The 27,853-nt window shown below is 49.2% G+C and overlaps 1 protein-coding gene across 4 annotated transcripts; it reads right to left on the bottom strand.

The window, feature by feature from the left end:
- LOC140716513 (uncharacterized) lies at window positions 1-22,471 on the bottom strand. 4 transcript variants are annotated; one of them, XR_012096307.1, is made up of 3 exons: window positions 20,611-20,647; window positions 7,931-19,020; window positions 1-6,349 (listed from the first exon to the last, which is right to left on the bottom strand). XR_012096307.1 is itself a non-coding variant. In XM_073029311.1 (2 exons), the coding sequence occupies exon 2, from the start codon at window positions 18,033-18,035 to the stop codon at window positions 16,944-16,946; it is 1,092 nt and encodes a 363-aa protein (XP_072885412.1). In that variant the 5' UTR covers window positions 18,036-19,020; window positions 22,272-22,471; the 3' UTR covers window positions 1-16,943. The 4 variants fall into 4 exon arrangements, 3 of the variants coding, with proteins under 3 accessions (XP_072885412.1, XP_072885413.1, XP_072885411.1); XM_073029311.1 differs by lacking the exon at window positions 20,611-20,647 and adding an exon at window positions 22,272-22,471 and having other exon boundaries at window positions 1-19,020; XM_073029312.1 differs by lacking the exon at window positions 20,611-20,647 and adding an exon at window positions 22,276-22,471 and having other exon boundaries at window positions 1-19,020.
- Window positions 22,472-27,853: the final 5,382 nt, after the last annotated feature.

Here is a 27,853-nt window from a genome sequence, read left to right as displayed (position 1 = left end):
GCTGCTGATGTAGAAATCTTTATTCAGCACATGAGTGGGAATCTTACTGGAGAGACGCTCTTGGTAGAGGCTCCCTTCTCCAATATTACATGAGATTTTTATAAGCTGAAGATCAAAAGTAATGGCAGGACGATTCTATAGTTACAATGCTTTGAATTACATATAATTTCCAAACACCTAAATCTTCACACCAACACTACAGACTCCCAGAATGAATGGTAATCGCCATTGTCTCTGAGCTGCATTCATGCATATGCAGACATCTCAGGTCAGTGGGGTGTTTCCTGGTTTGCAATCGACCCCAGTCTGCAGTTCCAAGAATGCCATTGTTCTGACCTGCAACTTAAAGTCAACCTCCAATCCGTATTCAGATCTGAGGTCTGGTTGCTTTTGAAATTAATATTTGCTGTATTCTATAACCCAGAATATGCCCTAACACCACCATATACAGCACAAGAAACATGTAGTACTATAAGATAGCAAGCACATATAATGATAGCAATAAAATACAGTCACACATAATAATATATATTCCAAAACTCTGAGTCCATGAATGTTGCCGCAGTCTTCAGTGGAACACAATTCAGCCTGTCTTCTGCTGAGCGAACACTGGGGGGCAGCACTGACTCCAGCTTGGATGCCATTCCTCACCACCTCCAATGCCACCAGGGCGGCTGTTAACAGGCGATACTGCGGCTTGAGGCCAGTCCTCGCTGTGGCTGAGTCGGCACCGCTCCCCCACTGTCCACCAATAAAGCAGTGAATCGGACTTGCAGAATTCCGTATTACCAAATTCCAACAGGGTCTTGGGATCACTAAAGAAATGACTACGACAATTACTCGCTGTTAGTCTGCACACCTCCCTCATGCACCTCTCTGGCGCAGGCAGCAGCACGATCCACACCAAATCCTGCTCCTCCTCCAATCCTCCTGAGTCTTCAGCCTACTGAGCAAATCCATGATTTTCAGGCACTACAACCTTCATACTTCATCCATGGGTCGCCAAAGGTGAATTCAATGTTCGCAGATTTCTGGGTAAGTACGGTGCTATCGAAGACGTCTGCAAGCGAAACCTCCCATCTGCCACCTGCTTCAAACACAGTCAATGTTTTCCTGTGGAGAACTCAGCAGGGAATTTCAATCAGGTACTCCCACAAGCACTATACTCAGTATCAACAGCTGCTGCGTGTGTTAAAGGTCAAAGTCCAACACAGTTACAAATGCAGATACACATAAAAAACCAGAGATCTGCAGATGCTGGAAATAGAAAGCAAAACACTCAATATGCTGGAGGTACTCAGCAGGTTAGCCTACCAAAGTTCAAACAATTCAAAATAAATTCATTATCAAAGTACATATATGTCATCATATGCAACCCTGAGATTCATTTTCCTGCCAGCATACTCAATAAAACTATAGACCAATAACCATAAAAGAATCAATGAAAGACCGACCCAACTTGGGTGCTCAACCAGTGTGCAAAACACAAACCGTGCAAATACAAAAAGAAACAATAATAATAAATAAGCAATAACTATCAAGAACATGAGATGAAGATTCACTGAAAGTGAGTCCATAGGTTGTGGGAACATTTCAATGATGGGGGCGAGTGAAATTCTCCTGATGGTTGAGGGGTAATAACTGTTCCTGAACCTGATGGGGTGAGTCCTGAGGCTCTTGTACCTTCTTCCTGATGGCAACAGTGAGAAGAGAGTGTGTACTTGGTGATTGGGGGTCCCTGATGATGGATGGTTCTTTCCTGCGACAACGCTCCAAGTAAGTGTGCTCACTGGTGCCGAGAGCTTTATCCATTACTTTTGGAAGGATTTTACAGTCAAGGGCATTGGTGTTTCCATACCAACTGGTGTTTCCTGCAACACAGCCGGTCAATATACTCTCCACTACGCATCTATAGCAATTTGTCAAAGTTTCAGATGTAATGCTGAATTTTCTCAAATTCATAAGGAAGTTGAGGTGCTTTCTTTGTAACGTGCTGCCCCAGAACAGGTCCTCTGAAATAATACCATTGAGGAATCTAATTTTTCTGACTCTCTCTACCTCTGAACCTCCGATGAGGACTGCCTTGTTGACCTCTGGTTTCCCTCTACTTAAGTCAATAATCAACTCGGTCTTACTGACATTGAGTAAGATCAAAGCTTCAAAGGTTCATTTATTATCGAAGTGTACAACTGAAATTCTTCTTCTCCAATAGCCAATAAACCAAGAAAGAAGAGAGGTTAAAGATCTCACTGGACACTCTAGCACAGGGCTTTCGTACTTGGCCAGGTAATCAATCTGGGCTGGATGATTTTCCTGGGATTGCCTTCCTGAAGGCTGCTCACATATTGGCCTAGGAGACGGAAGTGACAGGATCATTGAGGGCTGTGGGAGTCCGTGATGATTCCTCCATTCTTGATGGTCAAAGTGAGCATAGAAGGCATTGCTCTCAACAGGAAGTGAAGCTATTGACAAGAAGGGACAGTAAATGTTTTGGGCCGAGACCTTTCACCATGCTGCCTGACTTGATGAGTACCTCCAGCACTTGGCAGAAATAACATTTTTTCCAGACATGGCTGATCTGTTATTTCTTTGCCACATCCTCCAGGACTGATTCCACCCCCTCCCTGTAAGCTCCAGCCGCCTTCGCTTTCTGAAGCCTTTCCCTGACGTTTCGCCCTGCTCCATTGGACATCTATCTATCTAATGGTTCTCCATTCCACCCAGAATCTTTGGAACACAGTGGTGTATTGGAACAACCAAGCTGTGTGAGACACAGCCCTTTAAAATCAGAGAAAATACCCATTACCGTGCGCTCGCTGGACTGACGAGTGTGGAGTAACCGGAGTTGTGGGGAGTGACATATCCCAGGTGTGGTGGAAGGTGGCTTCAGTCATGGGAAGAGCTGACAATGACTCGACCCCCCCAGGAGCGGAGGAACGGCAGATTCCCCACAAAGAGACAGAAACAAGAGATTAGACGTAGGAATACCAACAGAGTGTCAGGGGAACGCCTGAGCAACGCTGCGAGAGAATGCATTCTCTCCAACACAATGACTCTGCTAAGGTACTAAACACGAGTCCTCTTTAAATAATCACAGAATGTGGCAAACCCATGCCAGTCACAATTCACCGGATTAAACCGGAGGTGCAAGGGCATTACAGCACTGGGTGCGATAACGATTAGTAAATGCGGATGCTTGAGAAACCGAGCTCAGCTCGCCACAGCGAACCGCAGGGACCACAGGGCTCATGACACGTTACATTGAAAAGAACAGGGAAGAAGTTTCAAAACCCTCACATCCTCCTTTGGACCAATGCCTCGGGGAATGGAGAATACCTGGCACATAACCCCAGTGAGGCCATGTCCCTGCTCAGTCTGCATTAAGTCAGTAAAGGGTGGCACGGTAACATAGTGGTCAGCGATGCCAGTGTCCTAGGTTCAGTTCCCGCCACAGATCGCAAGATTAAACCTTGCCCCCATTCCCGAGCGGGTCTACTCTGTGTGTTCTGGTTTCCTCTGACATCCCAAAGATGTCAAGGTTAGTAGGTTAATTGGTCAGGTGGGTGTAATAGGGTGGCAGGACCTATTACCATGCCTAATCTCTAAATAATTAAATAAGACATGAAGGAAATTTGAGGGAAACCTTTTCACCCACGGAGTGCTGGAGTCATCACCGCAAGGAGAGTGAAAGGTGAAGAGTGGGGATGGCAGAGACCAGCTGGGCCGAGTGGCCTCTCTGCTGTACATTGAGTATAGGACAAAAGACATCAAGAACCTGAGACATAGGGTTTAAAATATTATATGTATTTGTCACAGATCCACGATATTAAAAACCAGTCTAATTTAAGGCTGACATGAGCAGACCCATCTCCTTCAATACTCAGTGACCAGGGTTCAGTCGCAAGAACGGCAGAATCCTACCCTTGGGAACTCGTTACTGGATTGAGTCATCATGATGGTTAAAAATTTAACAATGGTTCAGTTTAATATCAGAATATGTATACAGGTTACAACCTGAAATTCTTACTCTTCACAGACAACCACAAGAGGAAAGAACCCAAAGAATGAATGACAGAAAAAATGTTAGAACCCCAAAGCCTCCCTTCCCCTCCCACACACAAGCAGCCGCAAAGGTGACAACCCTCCCCCCCACTTGCTCCAGCAAAAGCATCAGAAACCCCCCTCCCTACCTACCACCCACCATGTTTACCTGCACACCTTCTCTGATGTGAAGTTGCTGATCTTTCAGCAGGAGGGACAATTGAGCAAGTCTCTTTGCTCAATCAGGACAGATGTGTGGCGTCTACTTATTGCGAACTTACTGGTGCCTCGCAAGGTGGGTTGGCCAAGTGAAACCCTTCCCACACTCAGAACAGGTGTCGGGCTGGCTGCTCCCCTGTGTGATCGTGCTGGTGACCCAGTTGCTCAGGTGACTGAATGAATCACTTCCCACGCCCGGAACGGATAAACAGCCACTCCCCGTTGTGAGCTAACTGACGTCCCCTGAGGTTAACAAATTGCGTCCTGCTCTCAAAACAGGTGAATGGTCCCTGTGTGGCGTGAACTTGCTGATGTACCTTCAGTCTAGATGACTAGGTATATCCCTCCCACGCACAGAGCAGGTGAGAGTCCTCGGCCCTCTGTGACCTGGTGTTTCTGCATGTGGACTGAGTGAGCGAACCCTTACAGCTACACGAAGCAGAAAAATGAATCCTTCCCACTGAACGGTCTGGTGTGTGTGTAAATCAACCAGGCGGCAACTCTCAGACACCTCCTCATACCTACCCCGAGAAGAGGACCCTCTCTCCAGACCGTTAGGTAACTGTCAGAATCAGAATCACGTTTAATATCACTGGCATATGTCATGAAATGTTAACTTTGCAGCAGCAGTACAATACAATGCATGATAATAGAGAAAAAGCTATGAATTACAGTATATATATATATATATGCTATATATTAAATAGTTAAATAATGAAAAAATAGAAATAAAAAACTAGTGAGATAGTGTTCATGGGTTCATTGTCTATTCAGAAATCGGATGGCGGAGGGGAAGAGGCTGTTCCTGAATCGTTGAGTGTGTGACTTCAGGCTCCTGTACCTCCTTCCCAATGGCAGCAATGAGAAGAGGGCACGTCCTGGGTGATTTGGGTCCTTAACGATGGACGCCACCCTTTCTGAGGCATCGCTCCTTGAAGATGTCCTGGATACTACCGAGGCTAGTGCCCATGATGGAGCTGACTAACTTTCAACTCTTTGGTGATCATTTCAATCCTGTGCAGTAGCACCCCTACCAGCCCATACCAGACGGTGATATGCAGCCAGTTAGAATGCTCCCACACCATCACTGACCTCATTAACACTGGAGAACTCCCACCCATCACCACCACACTCACCCGAGTTCCCATAGTACCCTGCACTGCTCGCTTCTACCTCCTACCCAGGGTCCACAAACCTGACTGTCCAGGTAGACCATTGTCTCTACCTGCTCCCACCCACTGAACTCATACCCTCAAACCTTGACTCCCTCTTGGTTAAGTCCATTTCCACCTCATGCTCCCAATCTCCTCAGTAACTTTCAATTCCCGGGCACTGGCCCCGACTGCCTCATCTTCTCCATGTGTTACATGGAAGCAGTTTTGCGGGATTGTCAAGGGAACGAGCTAATCAGTGTAAGCAATAATATACCTTACAGGCATGCAAGTCAAACAAGCATTCATCTACATCACCCAAACTACAGAAACTACAACACTGAACACTTAATACTCTTTGTTAAATCTGTCCAAGTTACACAAGGTTAAACAAGCAATAAACAACTACTTTACTAGGTGTGCACCAGAAACACGAGCCCTTCCCCCTATTAACTGCACGCACTTTCCAAGTGGTTTCACCCAGCGCTGCCTGTGGCTCAAAGTCTGGCATGAGCTTGGGGAAGAAAGTGAGCGATTCACATGTGTGCATTCACTTTTACACACGTGAAGACCAGTAGGGAAGCCAGTCGCAGGTAATACAGCACGTGGCCTGGGACCAGAAGACCAGAAACAAGTGCCACAGGACGTGGGGGCTAACCAACGGGGAAGTGACTATAAACTTTGAGTGGGCCCATCATTAGCTAGCGAACAATTTTCGATCAGCATACAAGTTAACATTCCACGGTGCATTTCACCCCTCGAAAGACCATGCTAATACAACTATTAGACTAACTTAATCCCCGCAAAGACCTGCTAAACTACACCCAAAATGCAAAAGTAAAACCCCCAGTATTACAAACATGGGAAAGTCTGCAGACGCTGGAAATTCAGAGCAACACACACAAAATGCTGAAGGAACTCAGCAGGCCAGGCAGCATCTGTGGAAAAGCACAGTCGAAATTTCAGGCTGAGACCCTTCTTCAGGACTTATGATACCCCTAGCATTAGAAGCCTAATTGTTACTATCCCCTGTATGGCAGTCGTCCAGCAACCTCCCATTGCCCCAAAATGCCACCAACCTCCCCCTGCAGTGTAATGGTTATGGAATTTGTTTCTATTTTATCTTCCTACTCCCAGATGTGACCAGCCAAATGAGTGACGCTCTCTGGCTCATCAGGAATGTAACTGCAGCTCTCTTGACCAATAACAGCACAGCCACATTTCTCTGTGAGCAGATAGTCTAAGGCCACCATCTGAACAGCTGTCATTTCGGCCAACACTTCGGTCAATGCATCCTCCGTGGGCTGGAGAGCTTTGGCTGTCTCACGAGACAGCGCCTCCGTCACAGAGGTCATACGTATCAGTTCTGGAATAATCGTACCATACTGGGGAAATGCTACCAGCCAAAACCCTTCCACCTCCATGACAGCCCTCTTACTATGTTGACCACTGTAAACAGGTTGCTAATCTAGGGTACTGAGGAGGGCACCACATATCCTGGACACCCCACGGGAAGCCAGGGGTAGACCCAAGAGCCACATATCCAGTGACCACACTGCTGTCCCAGACACAGCTCCCGCTCCCACTCGCTGTGCGTCCCACCGACTGGTTGGACCTATGCCTCTCATACCAATTGCACCAGTGTTCTTTAGCTGACTGAGGAATCACTTTCAGAGTTAGGGTCTTTGTAGTCAACCAATTATAAGCAGGGACATAGCAGCCCTTAAAGCTCTTACTCCACCGGAGGTCGCTAAGGCTATGATCCTTTCAAATTGCTACCACACTATAGGGCGAGGTTGGTTGGAGTAGACTACTGCCCCTTCCCGGCTTCCCCCAAAACCTGAGGAACTGGTCAAATCCCCCCAACAGTCTTTCTTTGTCATCGAAGGGAGTTTGTGGTAATGGCAGCCCTTCTGCTGTGTTGTCAGGAATCCTCACACAAACCCAGCAATCTGACATGTTGACCACCCATGGAAAAATGGTACAAGACCTCCCCCCCCCCACCACAGGTCAGCTCATTGCCGTTGTCGCCAGCAACCAGCATTCTGCCATTTTGTAATGCAGGGAGCCCCAAACTCACCCCCTCCTGGCTAGCCACTGAATATTCGGACAAGTCATTCCCAGTTCCCCCGGTAACGTCACCCACCGTGTACTCCCCGGTCTGCGTGCCACAATATCCCACCACCCTCGTGGACCCTGTGGTCGCTGCACCCAAATTGTCCTGGCTTCCTCCTCTGACTTTGGAGGGTCCGACATCGCTAGGTGCCGGGAGACCCACACAGACTCACCAGCCAGGAGTTCAGCACACCCAGCAAACCTGAAGGGAACGGGTAGGAGTCAGTAGCTTTCTGTTTCAACAGCCCATTCATGTGTTCAATCAGCCCCACCGCCCACAGGTAATACGGGACGTGAAACCCCCATGAAATACCGGATTCTGCGGCCCAGGTCTGGACCTTGGTTTCAACAGAACCTTTCACGGGATCCCACACAATGGATGACAAACACTGTAACCACTTAACTGGTCAGCACATTCACACGGCATTGCCACCGGGACTCCAGGACCATGGTCATGGCGGACTGCTTCTAATTTTGTCGCAACAGAGCCTTGATGTCGTTGATCTGTCAGATCGGACCGGCTCCTGCCAGGGAACAAGGTCGCCATTGGCTGGTGGAGTGGGCGCACCGGAAAAGTGGGCATTCTGGGGTGGATAGGAAGAGAAAATGGGCAGAAGCCCGAGGGGTAGTTAACTTACAATGAGGCCAAAATGGTGACTATTAACTGCTCAACCTGCCAATGTGGTCAGATCTATTACTGCACACCAATACTTCCTCTCCCTGGCCCCCTTTGTCTTAATAATGGTCACCAAACTCTGCCCGCAGCGCCAAATACAGAAACTGATACATGCATTTGGTAAGTGAAACAGCAGACACTGCTTGTGGGTAACTGCAACAACTGTTTATTCAAGGCAAGCAATGAAACGCCTTACTGGCATGCAAGTCGAACAAGCACTCACCCAAACTATAGAAACTACAACACTGAACACACAATACACTCATTATATCATCCAAGATACACAAGATTAAGCAACCAATGGACAACTACTTAACTATGTGTGCACCTGAAACGTGAGCCCTTCCCCTAATAAACTGCAACACACCAGTGCTTGTAGCTGCTCAGAGAGACTCGCACTTAGAACCACAGAAAACCTACAGCACAATACAGGCCCTTCAGCCCACAGAGTTGTGCTGAACATGCCCCTACCTTAGAAATTACTAGGCTTACCTATAGCCCTCTATTTTACTAAGCTCCATGTACCTATCTAAAAGTCTCTTAAAAGACCCTATTGTATCCGCCTCCACCACCGTCGCCGGCAGCCCATTCCACGCACTCACCACTCTCTGAGTAAAAAACTTACCCCCGACATCTCCTCTGTACCTGCTCCCCAGCACCTTAAATCTGTGTCCTCTTGTGGCAACCATTTCAGCCCTGAGAAAAAGCCTCTGACTACCCACACAATCAATACCTTTCATCATCTTATACACTTCTATCAGGTCACCTCTCATCCTCTGTCACTCCAAGGAGAAAAGGCCGAGTTCACTCAACCTGTTTTCATAAGACATGCTCCCCAATCCAGGCAACATCCTTGTAAATCTCCTCTGTACCCTTTTTATGGCTCCCACATCCTTCCTGTAGTGAGGCGACCAGAACTGAGCACAGTACTCCAAGTGGGGTCTGACCAGGGTCCTATATAGCTGCAAAATTACCTCTCAGCTCCTAAATTCAGTTCTATGATTGATGAAGGGCAATACACCGTATGTCTTCTTAACCACAAAGTCAACCTGCGCAGCTGCTTTGAGCATCCTATGGGACACCAAGATCCTTCTGATCCTCCACACTGCCAAGAGTCTTACAATTAATACTTGCATTCACTTGTATACACCTGAAGACTTGAAGCCAGTCACAGGTATCGCAGCACGTGGTCTGGGATGAGAAAATAGTGCTGCAGGGCATGGGAGATAACCAACGGGATGACAGCTACATACCTCGAGTGGCCCATCGTTAACCAGTGCGGTGGAAGCGGAAGCGACTTTTGGAACAATTTTCTATCAGCGAATAAGTTAAATTTCTCTAATTCAGCCCTCAAAAGACGCAACCTCGGGCTATTATGACCATTAGACTAATTTAACCTGTGCTATCAGAATTTGGAACAGCCTTCCAGATGCTGTGGTTGGAAACATCTGCGATGATGGGGTCCAAGCCTTCAAGAGTCGAGTGCACAAACACCGATCACCTCTGGGAGGGAAGTCACATGCTTCTTCATAAGCTATCATGAAGGGGACCAGGATGGCAATGCTTGGTTGTTGTAGGTAGGGTTAATACCTGACTTTCAGAAGCACTTGTGAGTTATGTTCCAGCTGGACTTAGTCCTTAGACTGCTGGAGAACAGTGCGGAAAGATCAGGTGTTGTTCTCTCCCAGTAGGGATTCGTTTTTAGTTCCAAGTCACGTTTTGTCACCCTGCAACCTATTCCTTCAACCTCTCTGAATTACAGAGGACAGTACGTGTATAAATGTCTCTCTCCAGCAGACTTCATCATGATCATCATGACTCCAGTATTTCTACTATGTTTTAATGTTTCTTAATCGTACATATGATTTTTTTTTCTGTTCTATCGCTGAGCAGCTTTGAGCCATCTGATTGGCCTATCAGAGTTCTCTTTGGGAACTAGTTGACTTGATTAGCATTTCTGATCTGGCTATTGTTTACGATTGCACTTAATTAAAAAAAACTTTCCGTATGACACAATGTTCAGTCCCTATACACCATTGATCCTGCTCTCACCCGCATCTCCTCCACTTCTCAAACATCCACGCTACCCCCATCTTCCCTGAACAGTGATAGAGTTCCTCTTGTCCTTTCCTACCACCCCATGAGCCTCCACATCGAACATATCGCTATCCTCAATGTCCGCCATCTCCAAAGGAGTCCTACAACACAAACATCACTTTACCACCCACCAGCTCTGCTTTCCACAGGGATCACTCTCTCTGTGATTCTCTTCTCCATTCGTCCCTCCTGGCACTTTTCCCTCCTCCCTCACCTCCATTCAGGGTCACGCACAGTCCTTCCAGGCGAGCCAACGCCTCACCTGCAAAGGTCGATTATTGTATCCGGTGCTTCCGATGTGGCCTCATCTACATTTGTGAGACCCCTCATAAACTGGGGGGGCTATTTCGTCGAGCACTTCTACTCCATCTGCCAAAAGTGGAACTTCCTAGTGGCAAAATATTTTAATTCCCATTTCGACACGTTGGCCCATAGCCTCCTCTTATGCCACTATTTTTCCCTCTCTACCCATTCTTCTATTGCCACTCTGGCCTCTTAACTCTTTATCACTCGCCTATCACCTCCCCCAGGTCCCCCACATCTCCGATCGCGCCCATAGCATTTCGGAGAGGGAGGGGGAGCAGCCAGATGTCTTGGTACATACTGGTACCAATGACATAGGAAGGAAAAGCAATGAGGTCCTGAAGAGAGAATTTAGAGAGCTCGGCAGAAAGCTGAGAAACACGACCTCCACGGTAGTAACTTCTGGATTGCTACCTGTGCCATGTGTTAGGTGAGGGGAGAAACAGGATGATCTGGCAGATTAATATGTGACTGAGAAGCCAGGGCAAGGGGCAGGGCTTCAGGCTCCTGGATCATTGGTATCTCTTCTGGGGAGGGGTATGACCTGCACAAAAATGTTGGGTTGCACCTGAACCCAAGGGGTACCAATATTCTCACCGGCGGGTTTGTTAGAGCTGTTGGGGAAGGTCCAAACTAATTTGGCGGGGGTGGGGGGTGGGAACCGGGTGAGTGAAGGGCCTCAGGATAGGACGGCTGGTAAAAAAAAAGTCAAGATAGCGTGCAGTCAGACTGTCAGGAAGGGCAGGCGTATGCCAGGGCAAAACTGCAGGCAGCAGGGTGAGTAACATTGCATGAGGGATACAGAATCAAGAAGGGTCGCAAATACTCAGTGTTTTACGTCAATGCGTGGAATATAAGAAATAAGGTGCATAATCTTGTTGAGCTATTGCAGATTGTCAGGTACGATGGGGTCATCATGGAATCGTGGCTGAAGGATGGTTGTAGTTGGGATCTGAATGTCCAAGGTTACATGATGTATTGGTGGGATAGGAAGGTAGGCGGGGTGGGGGGGGGGGGCGGTGACGTGGCTCTGATGGTAAAGAAAGGCATCAAATCAGTGGAAGGATGTGACATAGGACCAGGAGATGTTGTATCATTGCGGGTCGAGTTAAAACGACCCTGATGACAGTTATATACAGGCCTCCTACCAGTGGCTCGGACGTGGACCTCATATTAAAATGGGAAACAGAGGGCAGCGTTACGATAATCACGGGAGATTTTAACATGCAGGTCAACTGGGAAAATCAGGTTGATATCAAGAGAGTGAATCTGTTGCATGCCCATGAGATGGCTTTTTAGAGCAGTTTTTTTCATTGAGCCTACTAGGACTGGGTGCTCAGTAATGAACCAGAGGTGATTTGGGAGCCTAAGGTAAAACAAATCTTGGGAAGCAGTGGTCACAATACTACTGAGATCAACTTGAAATTTGATAGGAAGAAAGTAAAGTCTGACATAGTATTTCAGCGGAGGAAAGGAAATTTTGTAGAAACATGGAAAACCTACAGCACAATACAGGCCCTTCGGGTTGTGCCAAACATGTCCCTACCTTAGAAATTACTAGGCTTACCCATAGCCCTCTATTTTTCTAAGCTCCATGTACCTATCAAAAAGTCTCTTAAAAGACCCTATCGTATCCGTCTCCGCCACTGTTGCCGGCAGCCCATTCCACACACTCACCACTCTCTGAGTAAAAAACTTACCCCTGACATCTCCTCTGTACCTGCTCCCCAGCACCTTAAACCTGTGTCCTCTCGTGGCAACCACTTCAGCCCTGGGAAAAAGCCTCTGACTATCCACATGATCAACGCCTCTCATTATCTTATACACCTCTATCAGGTCACCTCTCATCCTCCATCACTCCAAGGAGAAAAGGCTGAGTTCACTCAACCTGTTTTCATAAGGCACGCTCCCCAATCCAGGCAACATCCTTGTAAATCTCCTCTGCACCCTTTCTATGGCTTCCACCTCCTTCCTGTAGTGAGGCGACCCAAGATTCCTCTGATCCTCCAGTGCCAAGAGTCTTACCATTAATAGCATCATATATGACCTACCAAAATGAACCACTTCACACTTAACTGGGTTGAACTCCATCTGCCACTTCTCAGTCCAGTTTTGCATCCTATCAAAGTCCCGCTGTAACCTCTGACAGCCCTCCACACAATCCACAACACCTCCAACCTTTGTGTCATCAGCAAACTTACTAACCCAACCCTCCCTCATCTAGATCATTATAAAAATCACGAAGAGTAAGGGTCCTAGAACAGATCTCTGAGGCACACCACTGGTCACCGAACTCCATGCAGAATGTGACCCGTCTACAACCACTCTTTGCCTTGTGGGCAAGCCAATTCTGGATCCACAAAGCAGTGTCCCTTTGGATCCCATGCCTCCTTACTTTCTCAATAAGTCTTGCATGGGGTACCTTATCAAATGCCTTGCTGAAATCCATATACACTACATCTACTACTCTTCCTTCATCAATGTATTTAGTCACATCCTCAAAAAATTCAATCAGGCTCGTAAGGCACGACCTGCTCTTGACAAAGTCATACTGACTATTCCTAATCATATTATACCTCTCCAAATGTTCATAAATACTGCCTCTCAGGATCTTCTCCATCAATATATCAACCACTGAAGTAAGACTCACTGGTCTATAATTTCCTGGGCTATCTCTACTCTCTTTCTTGAATAAGGGATCAACATCCGCAACGCTCCAATCCTCCGGAACCTCTCCTGTCTCCATTGATGATGCAAAGATCATCGCCAGAGGCTCAGCAATCTCTTCCCTCGCCTCCCACAGTAGCCTGGGGTACATCTCATCCGGTCCTGGCCACTTATCCAACTTGATGCTTTCCAAAAGCTCCAGCACATCCTCTTTCATAATATCTACATGCTCAAGCTTTTCAGTCCACTGCAAATCATCACTGCAATCACCAAGATCCTTTTCCATAGTGAATACTGAAGTATTCATTAAGTACCTCTGCTATTTCCTCCGGTTCCATACACACTTTCCCACTGTCACACTTGATAAGTCCTATTTTTTCACGTCTTGTCCTCTTGCTCTTCACATACTTGTAGAATGCCTTGGGGTTTTCCTTTATCCTGTCCGCCAAGGCCTTCTCATGGCCCCTTCTGGCTCTCCTAATTTCCTTCTTAAGCTCCTTCCTTTAGTCTTATAATCTTCTAGATCTCTAACATTACCTAGCTCTCTGAACCTTTTGCAAGCTTCTCTTTTCTTCTTGACTAGATTTATTACAGCCTTTGTACACCATAGTTCCTGTACCCTACCATAACTTCCCTGTCTCATTGGAACGCACCTATGCAGAAATCCACACAAATATCCCCTGAACATTTGCCACATTTCTTCCGTATTTTTCACTGAGAACATCTGTTCCCAATTTAAACTTCCAAGTTCCTGCCTGGTAACCTCATAATTCCCCTTACTCCAATTAAACGCTTTTCTAACTTGTCTGTTCCTATCTCTCTCCAATGCTATTGTAAAGGAGATAGAATTATGATCACTACCTCCAAAATGCTCTCCCACTGAGAGATCTGACACCCAATACCAAATCAAGTTCAGTCTCTCCTCTTGTAGGCTTACCTACATATTGTGTCAAGAAACCTTCCTGAACACACCTAACAAACTCCACCCCATCTAAACCCCTTGCTCTAGGGAGATACCAATCGATATTTGGGAAATTAAAATCTCCTATCATGACAACTCTGTTATTATTACACCTTTCCAGGATCTGTTTCCCTATCTGCTCCTTGATGTCCCTGTTCCTATTGGGCGGCCTATAAAAAACACCCAGTAGAGTTATTGACCCCTTCCTGTTCCTAACCTCCACCCACAGAGACTCCGCAGACAATCCCTCCATGAAGTCCACCTTTTCTCTGATCAACAGTGCCACGCCCCACCTCTTTTGCCTCCCTCCCTGTCCTTTCTGAAACATTTAAAACTATTTCAGTGGTATGAGAGAGGAGTTGGCCAAAGTAAATTGGAAGGAGATGCTGGAAGAGATAACAGCAGCACAGCAATGGCGTTTCTGGGAAAAATAAGGAAGGTGCGGGAAGGATTTCTTACAAAAATGAAGAAATACTCAGATGGCAAAATAGTACAATTGTGACTGACAAGGGAAGTCAAAGCTAATGTAAAAACAAAAGAGAGAGCATACAACAAAGCGAAAATTAGTGGGAAGACAGAGGATTGGGAAGCTTTCAAAACTCTACAGAGAGCAACTAAAAGAATCATTAGGAAGGAAAAGGTGAAATATGAAAGCAAGCCAGGAAACAATATCAAAGTGGATAGTAAAAGCTTTTTCAAGTAAAAAATAAAAAAAGAGTTGAGAGTGGATATAGGACTGCTAGAAAATGAGGCCGGAGAAACAATAACAGGGAACAAAGAGATGGCAGATGAACTAAAAGAGTATTTTGCATCAGTCTTCACTGTGGAAGACACTAGCAGTGTGCCAGGTGTTGAAGAGTGCAAGGGAAGAGAAGTGAATGCAGTTATTAATACAAGGGAGAAGGTGCTCAAAAAACAGAAAGACACAAGGGTACATAGGGCATCCGGACCAGATGAACTGCACCCTAGGGTTCTGAAAGAGGTAGCAGTAGAGATTGTGGCGGCATTAATAATGATCTTTCAAAAATCATTGGACTCTGGCATGGTGCCAGAGGACTGGAAAATTGCAAATGTCACTCCACTCTTTAAGAAAGGAGGAAGGCAGCAGAAAGGAAATTATAGACCAGTTAGTCGAACGTCAGTGGTTAGGAAGATGTTGGAGTCACTTGTTAAGGACGAGCTGATGGAGTAGTTGTTGACACAGGACAAGATAGTACAAAGTCAGCACAGTTTCCTCTAGGGAAAATCTTGCTTGACAAACCTGTTGGAATTCTTTGAAGTGATTACAAATAGGATAAATTGTACGTTGTATACTTGGACTTTCAGAAGGCCTTTGACAAGGAGTCACACATGAGGCTGCTTATAAAGTTAAGAGCCCATGGTATTACAGGAAAGTTACTAAGATGGTTAAAGAGGTAATTAAAGGGAATAAAAGGATCCTTTTCTGGTTAGCTGGTAGCGACTAGTGGTGATCCACAAGGGCTCGTGTTGGGTCTGCTTCTTTTTATGCTGCCTATCAATGACTTAGATAGCTTTATCGCCAAGATGATACGAAGATTGGTGGAGGAGCAGGAAGTGTTGAAGAAACAGGTAGGCTGCAGGAAGAATTAGACAGATTAAGAGAATGGGCAAGCAAGTGACAAATGAAATCCAATGTTGGAAAATTCATGGTTATGCACTTTGGTAGTGGAAATAAAAGTGCAGACTGTTTCTTATACAGAGAGAAAATCCGAAACTATAAGATGCAAAGGTTGGTGAGGAAGGCAAATGCCATGTTAGCATTCATTCCAGGAGGTCTAGATGTTGACCTCCTGAAATGTGATGTTGAGGTTTTATAAGGCACTGGTGAGGTCTCATCTTGAGTACCGTGAACAGTTTTGGGCTCCTTAGGAGAGGGTTCACAAGGATGATTCCGGAAATGAAAGGATTATCATACAAGGAACGTTTGATGGCTCTGGGTCTGTACTCGCTGGAATTTAGGAAGGATGACGGGAATCTCATTGAAACCTTTTGAATGTTGAAAGGCCTAGACAGAGTAGATGTGAAAAGGATGTTTCCCATGGTGGGGGGAGTCTAGGACATGAGGGCACAACCTCAGGATAGAGGGGTGTTCATTTATAATAGAGATGCGGAGAGATTTCTTTAGCCAGAGGCTGGTGAATTTGTGGAATTTGTCACCACAGGCAACTGTGGAGGCCAAGTTGTTGGGTGTGCTTAAGGCAGAGATTGATGGGTTCTTGATTGTACACGGCATCAAAGGTTACAGGGAGAAGGCTGGGGAGTGGGGCTGAGGAGAGGAAAAAGAATCAGCCATGATTGAATGGTGGAGCAGACTCGATGGGCTAATAGCCTAATTTTGCTCCTATGTCTTATGGCTCCCACCCTTCCCTTTCCCCCCATGGTCCACTCTCCTCTTCTGTCAGATTCCTTCCTCTCCAGCCCTTTTCCTTTCCTACCCACATGGCTTCACCTATCCCCTCCTTTCCCTCCCCCCTTCCTTTTCAGCCCTGAAGAAGGGTCTTGGCCCGAAATGTCAACTGGTTATTCATTTCCAAAGATGTTGCCTGACTTGCTGAGTTCCTCCAGCTTTTGGTGTGTGTTGCTCTGGATTTCCAGCATCAGCAGAATTTCTTGTTTTTAGTATTCTGTGTAAATCGCTTTTCACAGTCTGAGAAGATGAAGGTCCTCTCCCCCAAGGGAACCCGCTAGTGTATCAGCAGGTGGGGTGACCGAATAAACCTCCTTGCTCACAAAAGACAGGCGGCTTCTCACTGTGAACTCGTTGGTGCTTCACTAGGTGGGTTAACTGAGTGAATCCCTTCCCACATTTCGTGCAGGTGAATGGCCTCTCCCCAGTGTGAATCCGCTGGTGTTTCAGCAGTTCAGACGACTGAGCGAATCCCTTCCCGCAGACAGTGCAGATAAACGGTCTCTCCCCTCTGTGAACTCGCAGGTGCGTCTGCAGATGAGACGACTGAGCAAATGACTTCCCGCAGACCGTGCAGGTGAATGGCCTCTCACCAGAGTGAATTCGCTCATGTCTCATCACGTGGGACGAGTACGTGAATCCCTTCCCACACACCGAGCAGGTGAACGGTCTTTCGCCCGTGTGAACTCGCTGGTGGGCCTGCAGGTGAAACAGTTCATTATATCCCTTCCCACAGTCTGCGCAGGTGAACGGCTTCTTCCCAGTGTGGACCGTCTGGTGTGCCTGTAGGTGAGATAATCGAGTGAACGCCTTCCCACAGTCAGGGCAGGTGAATGGCCTCTCCCCGGTGTGAACCCGCTGGTGCTTTATCAGGTAGGATGACTGAGTGAATCCCTTGCCACAGTCCGGGCAGGTGAACGGTCTCTCCCCAGTGTGAACTCGCTGGTGACTCAGAAGGTAGCATGCATGAGTGAATCCCTTCCCACACTCAGGACAGGTGAATGGCCTCTCCCCGGTGTGAACTTGCTGGTGGATCAGCAGGTCAGAAGATTGAGTGTATCCCTTCCCACAGTCGGAGCAGATAAACGGTCTCTCCCCAGTGTGAACTCGCTGGTGTCTCTGCAAGTGACACGACTGAATAAATCCCTTCCCGCAGTCTGAGCAAATGAACGGCTTCTCCCCGGAATGAACTCGCTGGTGTCTGATCAGGTGGGATGAGTGAGTGAATCCCTTCCCACACTCAGAACAGGTGAACGGTCTCTCTACAGTGTGAACACCCTGGTGTGCCTGCAGGTGAGACGGCTCAGTGAATCCCTTCTCACAGTCCGAGCTGGAGACCAGACTCTCCTCGGAGTGCATTTCCTGGTGACTCATCATGGATGATGAAGTAGTGAATCCTTTCCCCCACACGGAACAGCTGAACAGTCTCTCTCTCTCTCTTGTGTGGGCTCACTGGTGTGTCAGTAGGTGGACTGATTGAGTGGATCTCTTCCCACACACAGATAAGGTGTGATGTATCTTCAGCTTGGATGACAGAGTGAATCGCTTCCCACAGTCAGAACAGGTGAATCTTCTCAATCTGATGTGAACTTAATGATGTATCTTCAGGCAGGATGACTGAGTATATCCCCTCTCTCACACGGAGCAGGTGAACAGGCTCTCCCTGGAGCAAATTTTCTGATGTATCGTCAGCCTGGACAACCCAATGAGTTGTGTCCTGCAGTCAAAACAGGCCAACTTGCTGATGTATCTTCAGACTAGATGACTGCGTACTTTCCCTCCCTTACACAAACCAGGTGAATAGCCCTTCTTAGTGTGATCTCACTTGCGAGTCTGCAGGCCTGCTGAGTGAGAGAATCCCTTCCCACACAAAGAGCGCGTCTATGATAACTCTGTACTATAAACTCTCCGGCAATTCATCAAGTCAGATATCAGACGTAGTGACTCCCTCGCACAATCACTGCAGTTGAAGAACTGATCTCCAGTGAACCAATGCTGGTGTGTTCTCAGTACCCCGGTTCCAATGGGTTTCACTGAGTTACAACAGAAAACTTCATTTCAGACTCAAAGCTGGAATGAGATATATATTCTTCTCCCAGATTGGCAGCTGATGAACTGGTGATACACTGGAAATAACTGGACGCTCCTTCAATAACGTGAAGACAATTCACAAGGTGTATCGCCAGGTTGGTTCATCCAAACCTTCACCCCTACAACGAACACGTGTTTGGTTCCTCTTGGAGTGACTGGTGTGCAGTCATCTCAAGTCTCCTCCACGTTCAAAGACTGATGACTTTTCAAGTTCTGGTGAATCAACCGATACAGTGAAACTGGCGCGATCAAATCCCTTGCCTTTTCTACCCTGTAAAAAGATTTACAAACACATCACTATGTGAAGGATAGCATTTCAGACAATATCATTTCAGCCCCTATGATAAGACTGACATCGCACTGTTACAGAAAAGCCCAAGTTGGACAAACAGTTCCTCATTTTTAACCGAGCACAGTTTCAGTATCCAGACTTGGTGTCAAATTCTGTTACTGTCCTTCTGACGTGTATCAGAATGGGCCATTTCTGCCCATCATCAACCTATGGCTTGGGTCAATTTGTCTCTCTCCATTAGTACAACTTCACATTCTGGGCACGTCCCACAGTAATACAAATAGCACATCAGGCTACATGACAGATCCTGCAGACAGTCTAATTACTCGGACCGAAAATCCCTCCCCCCGCCCACCGCGCTCATCAGGTGATTGACAGTGGCAAACTCACTGATGGCAATGCCTATGCCAATGAATATGAAGGGGAGGTGATTAAATTTTCTCGTTGGAGGCTGATAAAGTATAGTCCTTTTGCAATGTGAATGGTACGGGTCACTTGTTACCAAAGTCAAAGTTGTCTGATATCATTATGTTACTAGAGAGAATGGAACAAGAAATGTTCTCACAGGTAGAAAGGCCCACAACCAAAGGAGGTGGACAAAAGGTTAATTTCTAAAGAACAGAAGCAGATGCAAAGATTTTGTTTGTTTTTCCTCTCTGTACAACAATTTAAAAGTTAAAGTCATCGGGCCAGTACTTATGTGGGTTTCCATGGCGTGAAGCGACTGAGAGTACGAGACTCCACCCCCCCCCCCCCCCCACCCCGGACAGGACACCAGTCTATCGCGAGGTTAACCCCCAGCATTTTGCCGGTACCCATTTTCAGCTGGGTGGACTGCAGCAATGTGTGGTTAAGTGCTTTGCTCAAGGACACAACACATTGCATCGGCTGGGGTTCGAACTCATGACCTTCAGATCACTAGTCCAACGCCGTAACCACCTGGCCACGTGCCACACTTATGCAACAATATTTGACATTTAAATTGATTAGATGATAGACCCAGAACCTTTCTTTGTAAAGATCTGGACATCAGCTGGTTCTAAACCTGATAGCAATCCTCGTCTTGGTTACAATTGGCATAAAATCCCTAATCCACTTGTCTGCAAGAGCCCTACGAATTCTTGATCCAGGATTAAATCAGAACTCTTATCTTTGTTCCCAGTTCCAAATCCACAGCTCAGCAGTGTCTAGGCGACCGATCCGTTCGCACTCCCTCCCCCGGTGCTTCCAAACACCACCCTCAGGCAAACGGGGAAAGAGCTGCCAGTGTCACCCATGGCTGCCTCTCTACCCACAAATCCCCAAAAGCTAGAAACCCGTCTGTCCAGCTGGGACCGAGCGATACGCATGCGCTGGATAACTGGCGCATGCGTAATTGCGCCCACAGCCGAAATTTCCCCAGGGCCCGGGTGTGGATCGTAGGGTGAGTAAGAGGAGAGGAGAAGGACCGTGACTATCGCGGTGCGTAGGGCTGCAGTGTGTCTGGAACGCGCGGCAATTGTCTGTCAGTCGGGGTACGGGCCCTGGTTCTGATGAAACGATCTCGCCCGCCCCGAGCCCCGCTCCTACCTGCCACCGTTGCGCCGGAGCCTTTTGTCAACTGGGCGCATGCGCGACTCTGTGACACAAGCAGCCTTCCCCGGCGCATGCGCGACTTTGTGACACAAGCAGCCTTCCCCGGCGCATGCGCACTTGACAACCGTTCGCCAAAGGAGAAGACTGAAGCGCGTAGGTTTGTGGGTAATACGAATGAATGGGGCGAGTCTGCTCTCAAATCCGTTAATGTTTACACGTGGAGACCTCAACGCTGAATGTTGTAACATAGCAAAATCTAAAAACACTATCCTCGGTATAAACATCCATTCTATGTGTCAAAAGTCAATGTCCAACACATAGAAACAAAAAGAACACACAAGATTCTGCAGATGCCGGAAATCCAGAGCAACGCACACAAAATGTTGGAGGAACTCAGCAGGTCAGGCAGCAGCGATGGAGAGGAATAAGGTGGCATTTCGGGCCGAGACTTCTCATGCTGCCCAGCTTGCTGAGTTCTTCCAGTATTTTGCAGTTACAAAGCAACATCTTTTTCAATCAGTCAGCTTCCAAACATTGCTGTTCCATCATTCCATGCCCTCCTGGAAGGATTCGCCCCCAGCACCACCACCACCATGATATTCTGCAGCCCCAAGCCCTATCCTGCGCTGGCCCCTCTTTGGTATACTGACCCTGCTCTATTTGACGTCTATCTAATGCAAGGGTCCCCAACCTGGGGTCCATAAAACCATAAGATTTAGAAGCAGAATTTGGCCATTTGGCCCATCAAGTCTGCTTCACTATTTAATCCTGGCTGATCCATCTTTCCTCTCAGTCCCGATCTCCTGCCTTCACTCCATATCCCTTCGTACCCTGACCAATCAAGAATCTATCACCCCCTGCCTTAAATATACATAAAGACTTGGCTTCCACAGCCGCCTGTGTCAACAAATTCCACAGATTCACCACTCTCTGGCCAAGGAAAGTCCTCCTCATCTCCACTAAAAAAAGACCCTCTATTCTGCGTCTGTGCCCACTGGTCTTAGACACTCCCACCATAGGAAACATCCTCTCCACATCCACTCTATCAAGGCCTTTCACCATTCGATGGGTTTCAATTAGGTTATCCTTCATTCTTTTAAAGTCCAGTGAATACAGGCCCAGAGCCTTTAAATACTCTTCATATGACATGCTGTTTAATCCTGTAATCATTTATGTGAAGGAGGAGGAGCTTAGGAGGGTTAATGGTGCCTAACGGCGATTCCTTTCCTTACATCTTCAGAAACAGCTCTATTTCCATCTTTAATATCTCTATTTTTCCCTTTGAAGACCCTGACCTGGAGTTACACACACTGACTATGGTTCTTTGTGGGAATGGGACCCGCTCTCAGGGTTTCACGACCGGCCGTTTCACGAAATGGCAACAGGGGTGATGGTGGGGAGGGGGGAGGCTGACCCGGAGATGGAGCAGGGATTGCTGGAAAGAGTTGGGAAGGGGGAGGGGGACCTTGAGTGAAAGTGGGGAAGCAGGAGTCACAAAGATGGGGGGGGGGTTAAGGAGTGAAGGGGTGACCCAATGAGGGGGCAAAGGAGCAACCAAGCAATGAGGAGAGGGTGAAGTAATGTGAAGAGGGCAGCATAGAGAAAGGGCGCTGGGATAAAGTTTGTAGGAAGATCAAGTGTGAGCTGTCACGGACCAACCTGATCGGCGACGTCACTTCATCATCCAGAGTGGTGACGATTCAGAATCCATCAGCACAGGGACAGCCTGAGGTGAGCTGCAGGGTGGGTTTAAGGGGAAGATGAGTGAACAGAGATCTAGGAAAGAACATTACCCCAGGGTGATGGGAGATGGAATAGAAACACTGGCAGAGACCTGTTGGGCAGAGTAGCCTCCCTAAAGTGATCAAAAGTGGAGAGAGTGAGCAATTTCAAGTTCCCGGGTGTGTCTATATCTCTGAGGGCCTAACGTGGACCCAACATGCTGATGCAGCAATAAAGAAGGCAGGGCAGTGGCTATATTTCATTAGGAGTCTGACGAGATTTGGTTAGTCAACTGAAACACTCGAAAACTTCTACCAATATACTGTGAACAGTATTCTGGCTGGCTGCATCGCTGTCTGGTATTGCGGGGATGGGGGGGGGGGGGGGTTGCTATTGCACAGAATCGGAGTACTGTAAGGAGGTACAGAAGCCTGAAGGTACACACTTAGCGATTCAGAAACAGATTCTTCCTCTTTGCCATCCGATTCCTAAATGGACATTGAACCCAAGAACACTACCTCACTACATTAAAAAAGGTTTTGTTTTGGGTTTTTTTTTGCACTACTTATTTTAACTTAACTATTTAATAGATATATATATACACACAAACTTACTGTAATTTATTTCTTTTCCTCTATCTTTATTTATCACGTATTTCACTGTACTGATGCTGTAAAGTTAACAAATTTCACAACATATACTGGCTGTGTCAAACCCGATTCTGATTCTAGAGTACATTGTGTCAGCAAGGAATGAGACAAGATTTAAAAAGCACTGATTTATTTAGAACAGCTGAGAGGATCATAGGAATCTCCCACCATCCATGCATACGCAGGGCCCTTAGTATTACCAGTGATCCCACCCATCCATCCAGCATCCTCTTTGACTCTCTACCATCACGCAGGAGACTCCGATGCATAAAGACAAGAACGGTCAGGGTGGGAAACAGTTTCTTCCCTCAGGCCATTAGGCTTCTGAACTCCCTGCCACATCACATTCGAAGTGTCACTGGTTAATCTGTTCCTCACCTTACAATATTTAACTTATGCACTTTAGTTTGTTTATGTGTAATTCATCTGTAGGTTTTATCCTTACTTTCATAAGTTATCATGTATTATGTGTACACCCTGGTCTGGAGAAACGTCTCATTTCATGGTGTGCATGTCTATAGTTAAATGACAATAAACTTCTCTTGACTTATCACTGATCCACGGTTTTAGTTCCAATCTAATCAAAGGCTAATGCAATCAGAACAAACCCCTCTGGTGTCCAGAGACCAGGGGTCAGTTCAAGATGTGGACAGACCCCTCCCATGCCCAGAGACCAGGGTCAGTTCCAGGTGTGGACAGACCCCGCCCGTTCCCAGAGACCAGGGGTCAGTTCCAGGTGTGGACAGACCACTCTGGTGCCCAGAGACCAGGGGTCAGTTCCAGCTGTGGACAGACCCCTCCGGTGCCCAGAGACCAGGGGTCAGTTCCAGGTGTGGACGGACCCCTCCTGTGCCCAGAGACCAGGGTCAGTTCCAGGTGTGGACAGACCCCTCCCGTGCCCAGAGACCAGGGTCAGTTCCAGGTGTGAACAGACCCCTCCCGTGCCCAGAGACCAGGGTCAGTTCCAGGTGTGGACAGACCCCTCCGGTGCCCAGAGACCAGGGTCAGTTCCAGGTGTGGACAGACCCCTCCCGTTCCCAGAGACCAGGGGTCAGTTCCAGGTGTGCACAGACCCCTCCCATGCCCAGAGACCAGTTCCAGGTGTGGACAGACCCCTCCCGTTCCCAGAGACCAGGGGTCAGTTCCAGGTGTGGACAGACCCCTCCCGTTCCCAGAGACCAGGGGTCAGTTCCAGGTGTGGACAGACCCCTCCTGTGCCCAGAGACCAGGGGTCAGTTCCAGGTGTGGACAGACCCCTCCCATGCCCAGAGACCAGGGGTCAGTTCCAGGTGTGGACAGACCACTCCGGTGCCCAGAGACCAGGGGTCAGTTCCAGGTGTGGATGGACCCCTCCTGTGCCCAGAGACCAGGGTCAGTTCCAGGTGTGGACAGACCCCTCCCGTGCCCAGAGACCAGGGTCAGTTCCAGGTGTGGACAGACCCCTCCCGTGCCCAGAGACCAGGGTCAGTTCCAGGTGTGGACAGTCCCCTCCCGTGCCCAGAGACCAGGGGTCAGTTCCAGGTGTGGACAGACCCCTCCCATTCCCAGAGACCAGGGGCAGTTCCAGGTGTGGACAGACCCCTCCCGTGCCCAGAGACCAGGGTCAGTTCCAGGTGTGGACAGACCCCTCCCGTGCCCAGAGACCAGGGGTCAGTTCCAGGTGTGGACAGACCCCTCCCATTCCCAGAGACCAGGGGTCAGTTCCAGGTGTGGACAGACCCATCCCGTTCCCAGAGACCAGGGGTCAGTTCCAGGTGTGGACAGACCCCTCCCGTGCCCAGAGACCAGAGGTCAGTTCCAGGTGTGGACAGACCCCTCCCGTGCCCAGAGACCAGGGGTCAGTTCCAGGTGTGGACAGACCCCTCCCGTGCCCAGAGACCAGAGTCAGTTCCAGGTGTGGACAGTCCCCTCCCGTGCCCAGAGACCAGGGGTCAGTTCCAGGTGTGGACAGACCCCTCCCATTCCCAGAGACCAGGGGTCAGTTCCAGGTGTGGACAGACCCCTCCCGTGCCCAGAGACCAGGGTCAGTTCCAGGTTTGGTCAGATCCCTCCCGTGCCCAGAGACCAGGGTCAGTTCCAGGTGTGGACAGACCCCTCCCGTGCCCAGAGACCAGGGGTCAGTTCCAGGTGTGGACGGACCCCTCCCGTGCCCAGAGACCAGGGGTCAGTTCCAGGTGTGGACGGACCCCTCCCGTGCCCAGAGACCAGGGGTCAGTTCCAGGTGTGGACGGACCCTTCCCGTGCCCAGAGACCAGGGTTCAGTTCCAGGTGTGGACAGACCCCTCCTGTGCCCAGAGACCAGGGTCAGTTCCAGGTGTGGACAGACCCCTCCCGTGCCCAGAGACCAGGGTCAGTTCCAGGTGTGGACAGACCCCTCCGGTGCCCAGAGACCAGGGGTCAGTTCCAGGTGTGGATGGACCCCTCCTGTGCCCAGAGACCAGGGTCAGTTCCAGGTGTGGACAGACCCCTCCCGTGCCCAGAGACCAGGGTCAGTTCCAGGTGTGGACAGTCCCCTCCCGTGCCCAGAGACCAGGGGTCAGTTCCAGGTGTGGACAGACCCCTCCCATTCCCAGAGACCAGGGGCAGTTCCAGGTGTGGACAGACCCCTCCCGTGCCCAGAGACCAGGGTCAGTTCCAGGTGTGGACAGACCCCTCCCGTGCCCAGAGACCAGGGGTCAGTTCCAGGTGTGGACAGACCCCTCCCATTCCCAGAGACCAGGGGTCAGTTCCAGGTGTGGACAGACCCATCCCGTTCCCAGAGACCAGGGGTCAGTTCCAGGTGTGGACAGACCCCTCCCGTGCCCAGAGACCAGAGGTCAGTTCCAGGTGTGGACAGACCCCTCCCGTGCCCAGACACCAGGGTCAGTTCAGGTGTGGACAGACCCCTCCCGTGCCCAGAGACCAGGGTCAGTTCCAGGTGTGGACAGTCCCCTCCCGTGCCCAGAGACCAGGGGTCAGTTCCAGGTGTGGACAGACCCCTCCCATTCCCAGAGACCAGGGGTCAGTTCCAGGTGTGGACAGACCCCTCCCGTGCCCAGAGACCAGGGTCAGTTCCAGGTTTGGACAGATCCCTCCCGTGCCCAGAGACCAGGGTCAGTTCCAGGTGTGGACAGACCCCTCCCGTGCCCAGAGACCAGGGGTCAGTTCCAGGTGTGGACGGACCCCTCCTGTGCCCAGAGACCAGGGGTCAGTTCCAGGTGTGGACGGACCCCTCCCGTGCCCAGAGACCAGGGGTCAGTTCCAGGTGTGGACAGACCCTTCCCGTGCCCAGAGACCAGGGTTCAGTTCCAGGTGTGGACAGACCCCTCCCGTGCCCAGAGACCAGGGTTCAGTTCCAGGTGTGGACAGACCCCTCCCGTGCCCAGAGACCAGGGTCAGTTCCAGGTGTGGACAGACCCCTCCCATTCCCAGAGACCAGGGGTCAGTTCCAGGTGTGGACAGACCCCTCCCATGCCCAGAGACCAGGGGTCAGTTCCAGGTGTGGACGGACCCCTCCCGTGCCCAGAGACCAGGGGTCAGTTCCAGGTGTGGACAGACCCCTCCCATTCCCAGAGACCAGGGTCAGTTCCAGGTGTGGACAGGCCCCTCCCGTGCCCAGAGGTCAGTTCCAGGTGTGGACAGACCCCTCCCGTGCCCAGAGGTCAGTTCCAGGTGTGGACAGACCCCTCCCGTGCCCAGAGACCAGGGTTCAGTTCCAGGTGTGGACAGACCCCTCCGTGCCCAGAGACCAGGGGTCAGTTCCAGGTGTGGACGGACCCCTCCCGTGCCCAGAGACCAGGGGTCAGTTCCAGGTGTGGACAGACCCTTCCCGTGCCCAGAGACCAGGGGTCAGTTCCAGGTGTGGACAGACACCCTCCCGTGCCCAGAGACCAGGGGTCAGTTCCAGGTGTGGACAGACCACTCCGGTGCCCAGAGACCAGGGGTCAGTTCCAGGTGTGGACAGACCCCTCCTGTGCCCAGAGACCAGGGGTCAGTTCCAGGTGTGGACAGACCCCTCCCGTGCCCAGAGACCAGGGTCAGTTCCAGGTGTGATGAACAGCAGCAGTAACTGCAGAATCTGACAGTTTCGAGCTTGCAATTGAATTCGCCAAATGGGAAGGTGAAAAATTCGACATAAACTGCCTTCCCTGTGTGGACATGCAGGTGCTTCAGCAAGTGGGAGGACTGAGTAAACCTCTTTGCTCACACAGGGAAGGTGTGCGGCCCCTCAGCACAAACTTACAGGTGACCCACAAGGTCAACGTCCTCCCCCCCCCGGTGTGAACATGCTGGCATTTCAGTCACTCAGATGATCGAATACATCCCCTTCCCCACAAGGTTCAAGTGAACGGCATCACCCCAGCGTGAACTCGACGGTCTATCGTCAGGACAGATGGCTGAGTGAATCCTTTGCCACAGTTGGAACAGGTGAACGGTCTCTCTGTGGCAAGAACTCGCTGATGTGCCTTCAGAATAAGCCCTCCCACACACCTACCGAGGGAATGGTCTCCTCCCAGTGTGAACTCACTGGTGGGTCTGTAGATCGGTGCCCTTTTTTTAACAGAACTATTAAAGTTTATTTACATCAAGAATACACAAGGCACAGACTCAGATTAAAATAGGGTTACTACCATCTGTTAGACATGCAATACCCCCGGGGGGGTGCCCACTGCTCCTGGAAGCCCCCCAATGTACCCATGCTCCGACTCTAAGGACAGCTGGGCACGAACGTATCCTCGGAAGAGGGGCAGGCAGTCGGGCAGCTTCTGGCATCTTGGCCAGGCCCAGGAGAACACCCACCGGGAGTTCCTACTCGCGACCTGCTCCCTTCTGAACTGGGTGCCTGCATATGAGGAGTACCGGGCTAAAATGCAACCCCTTCAGAA

Source organism: Hemitrygon akajei, chromosome 25, assembly GCF_048418815.1.
Source record: "Hemitrygon akajei chromosome 25, sHemAka1.3, whole genome shotgun sequence".
Lineage (NCBI taxonomy): Eukaryota > Metazoa > Chordata > Chondrichthyes > Myliobatiformes > Dasyatidae > Hemitrygon > Hemitrygon akajei.
This window is presented reverse-complemented; position numbering and strand designations above follow the sequence as displayed.

What these genes read in the sequence shown, in the direction of transcription:
- LOC140716513 (XM_073029311.1), bottom strand. Translation starts at nt 18,035, where the DNA reads ATGATGAGTCACCAGGAAATGCACTCCGAGGAGAGTCTGGTCTCCAGC.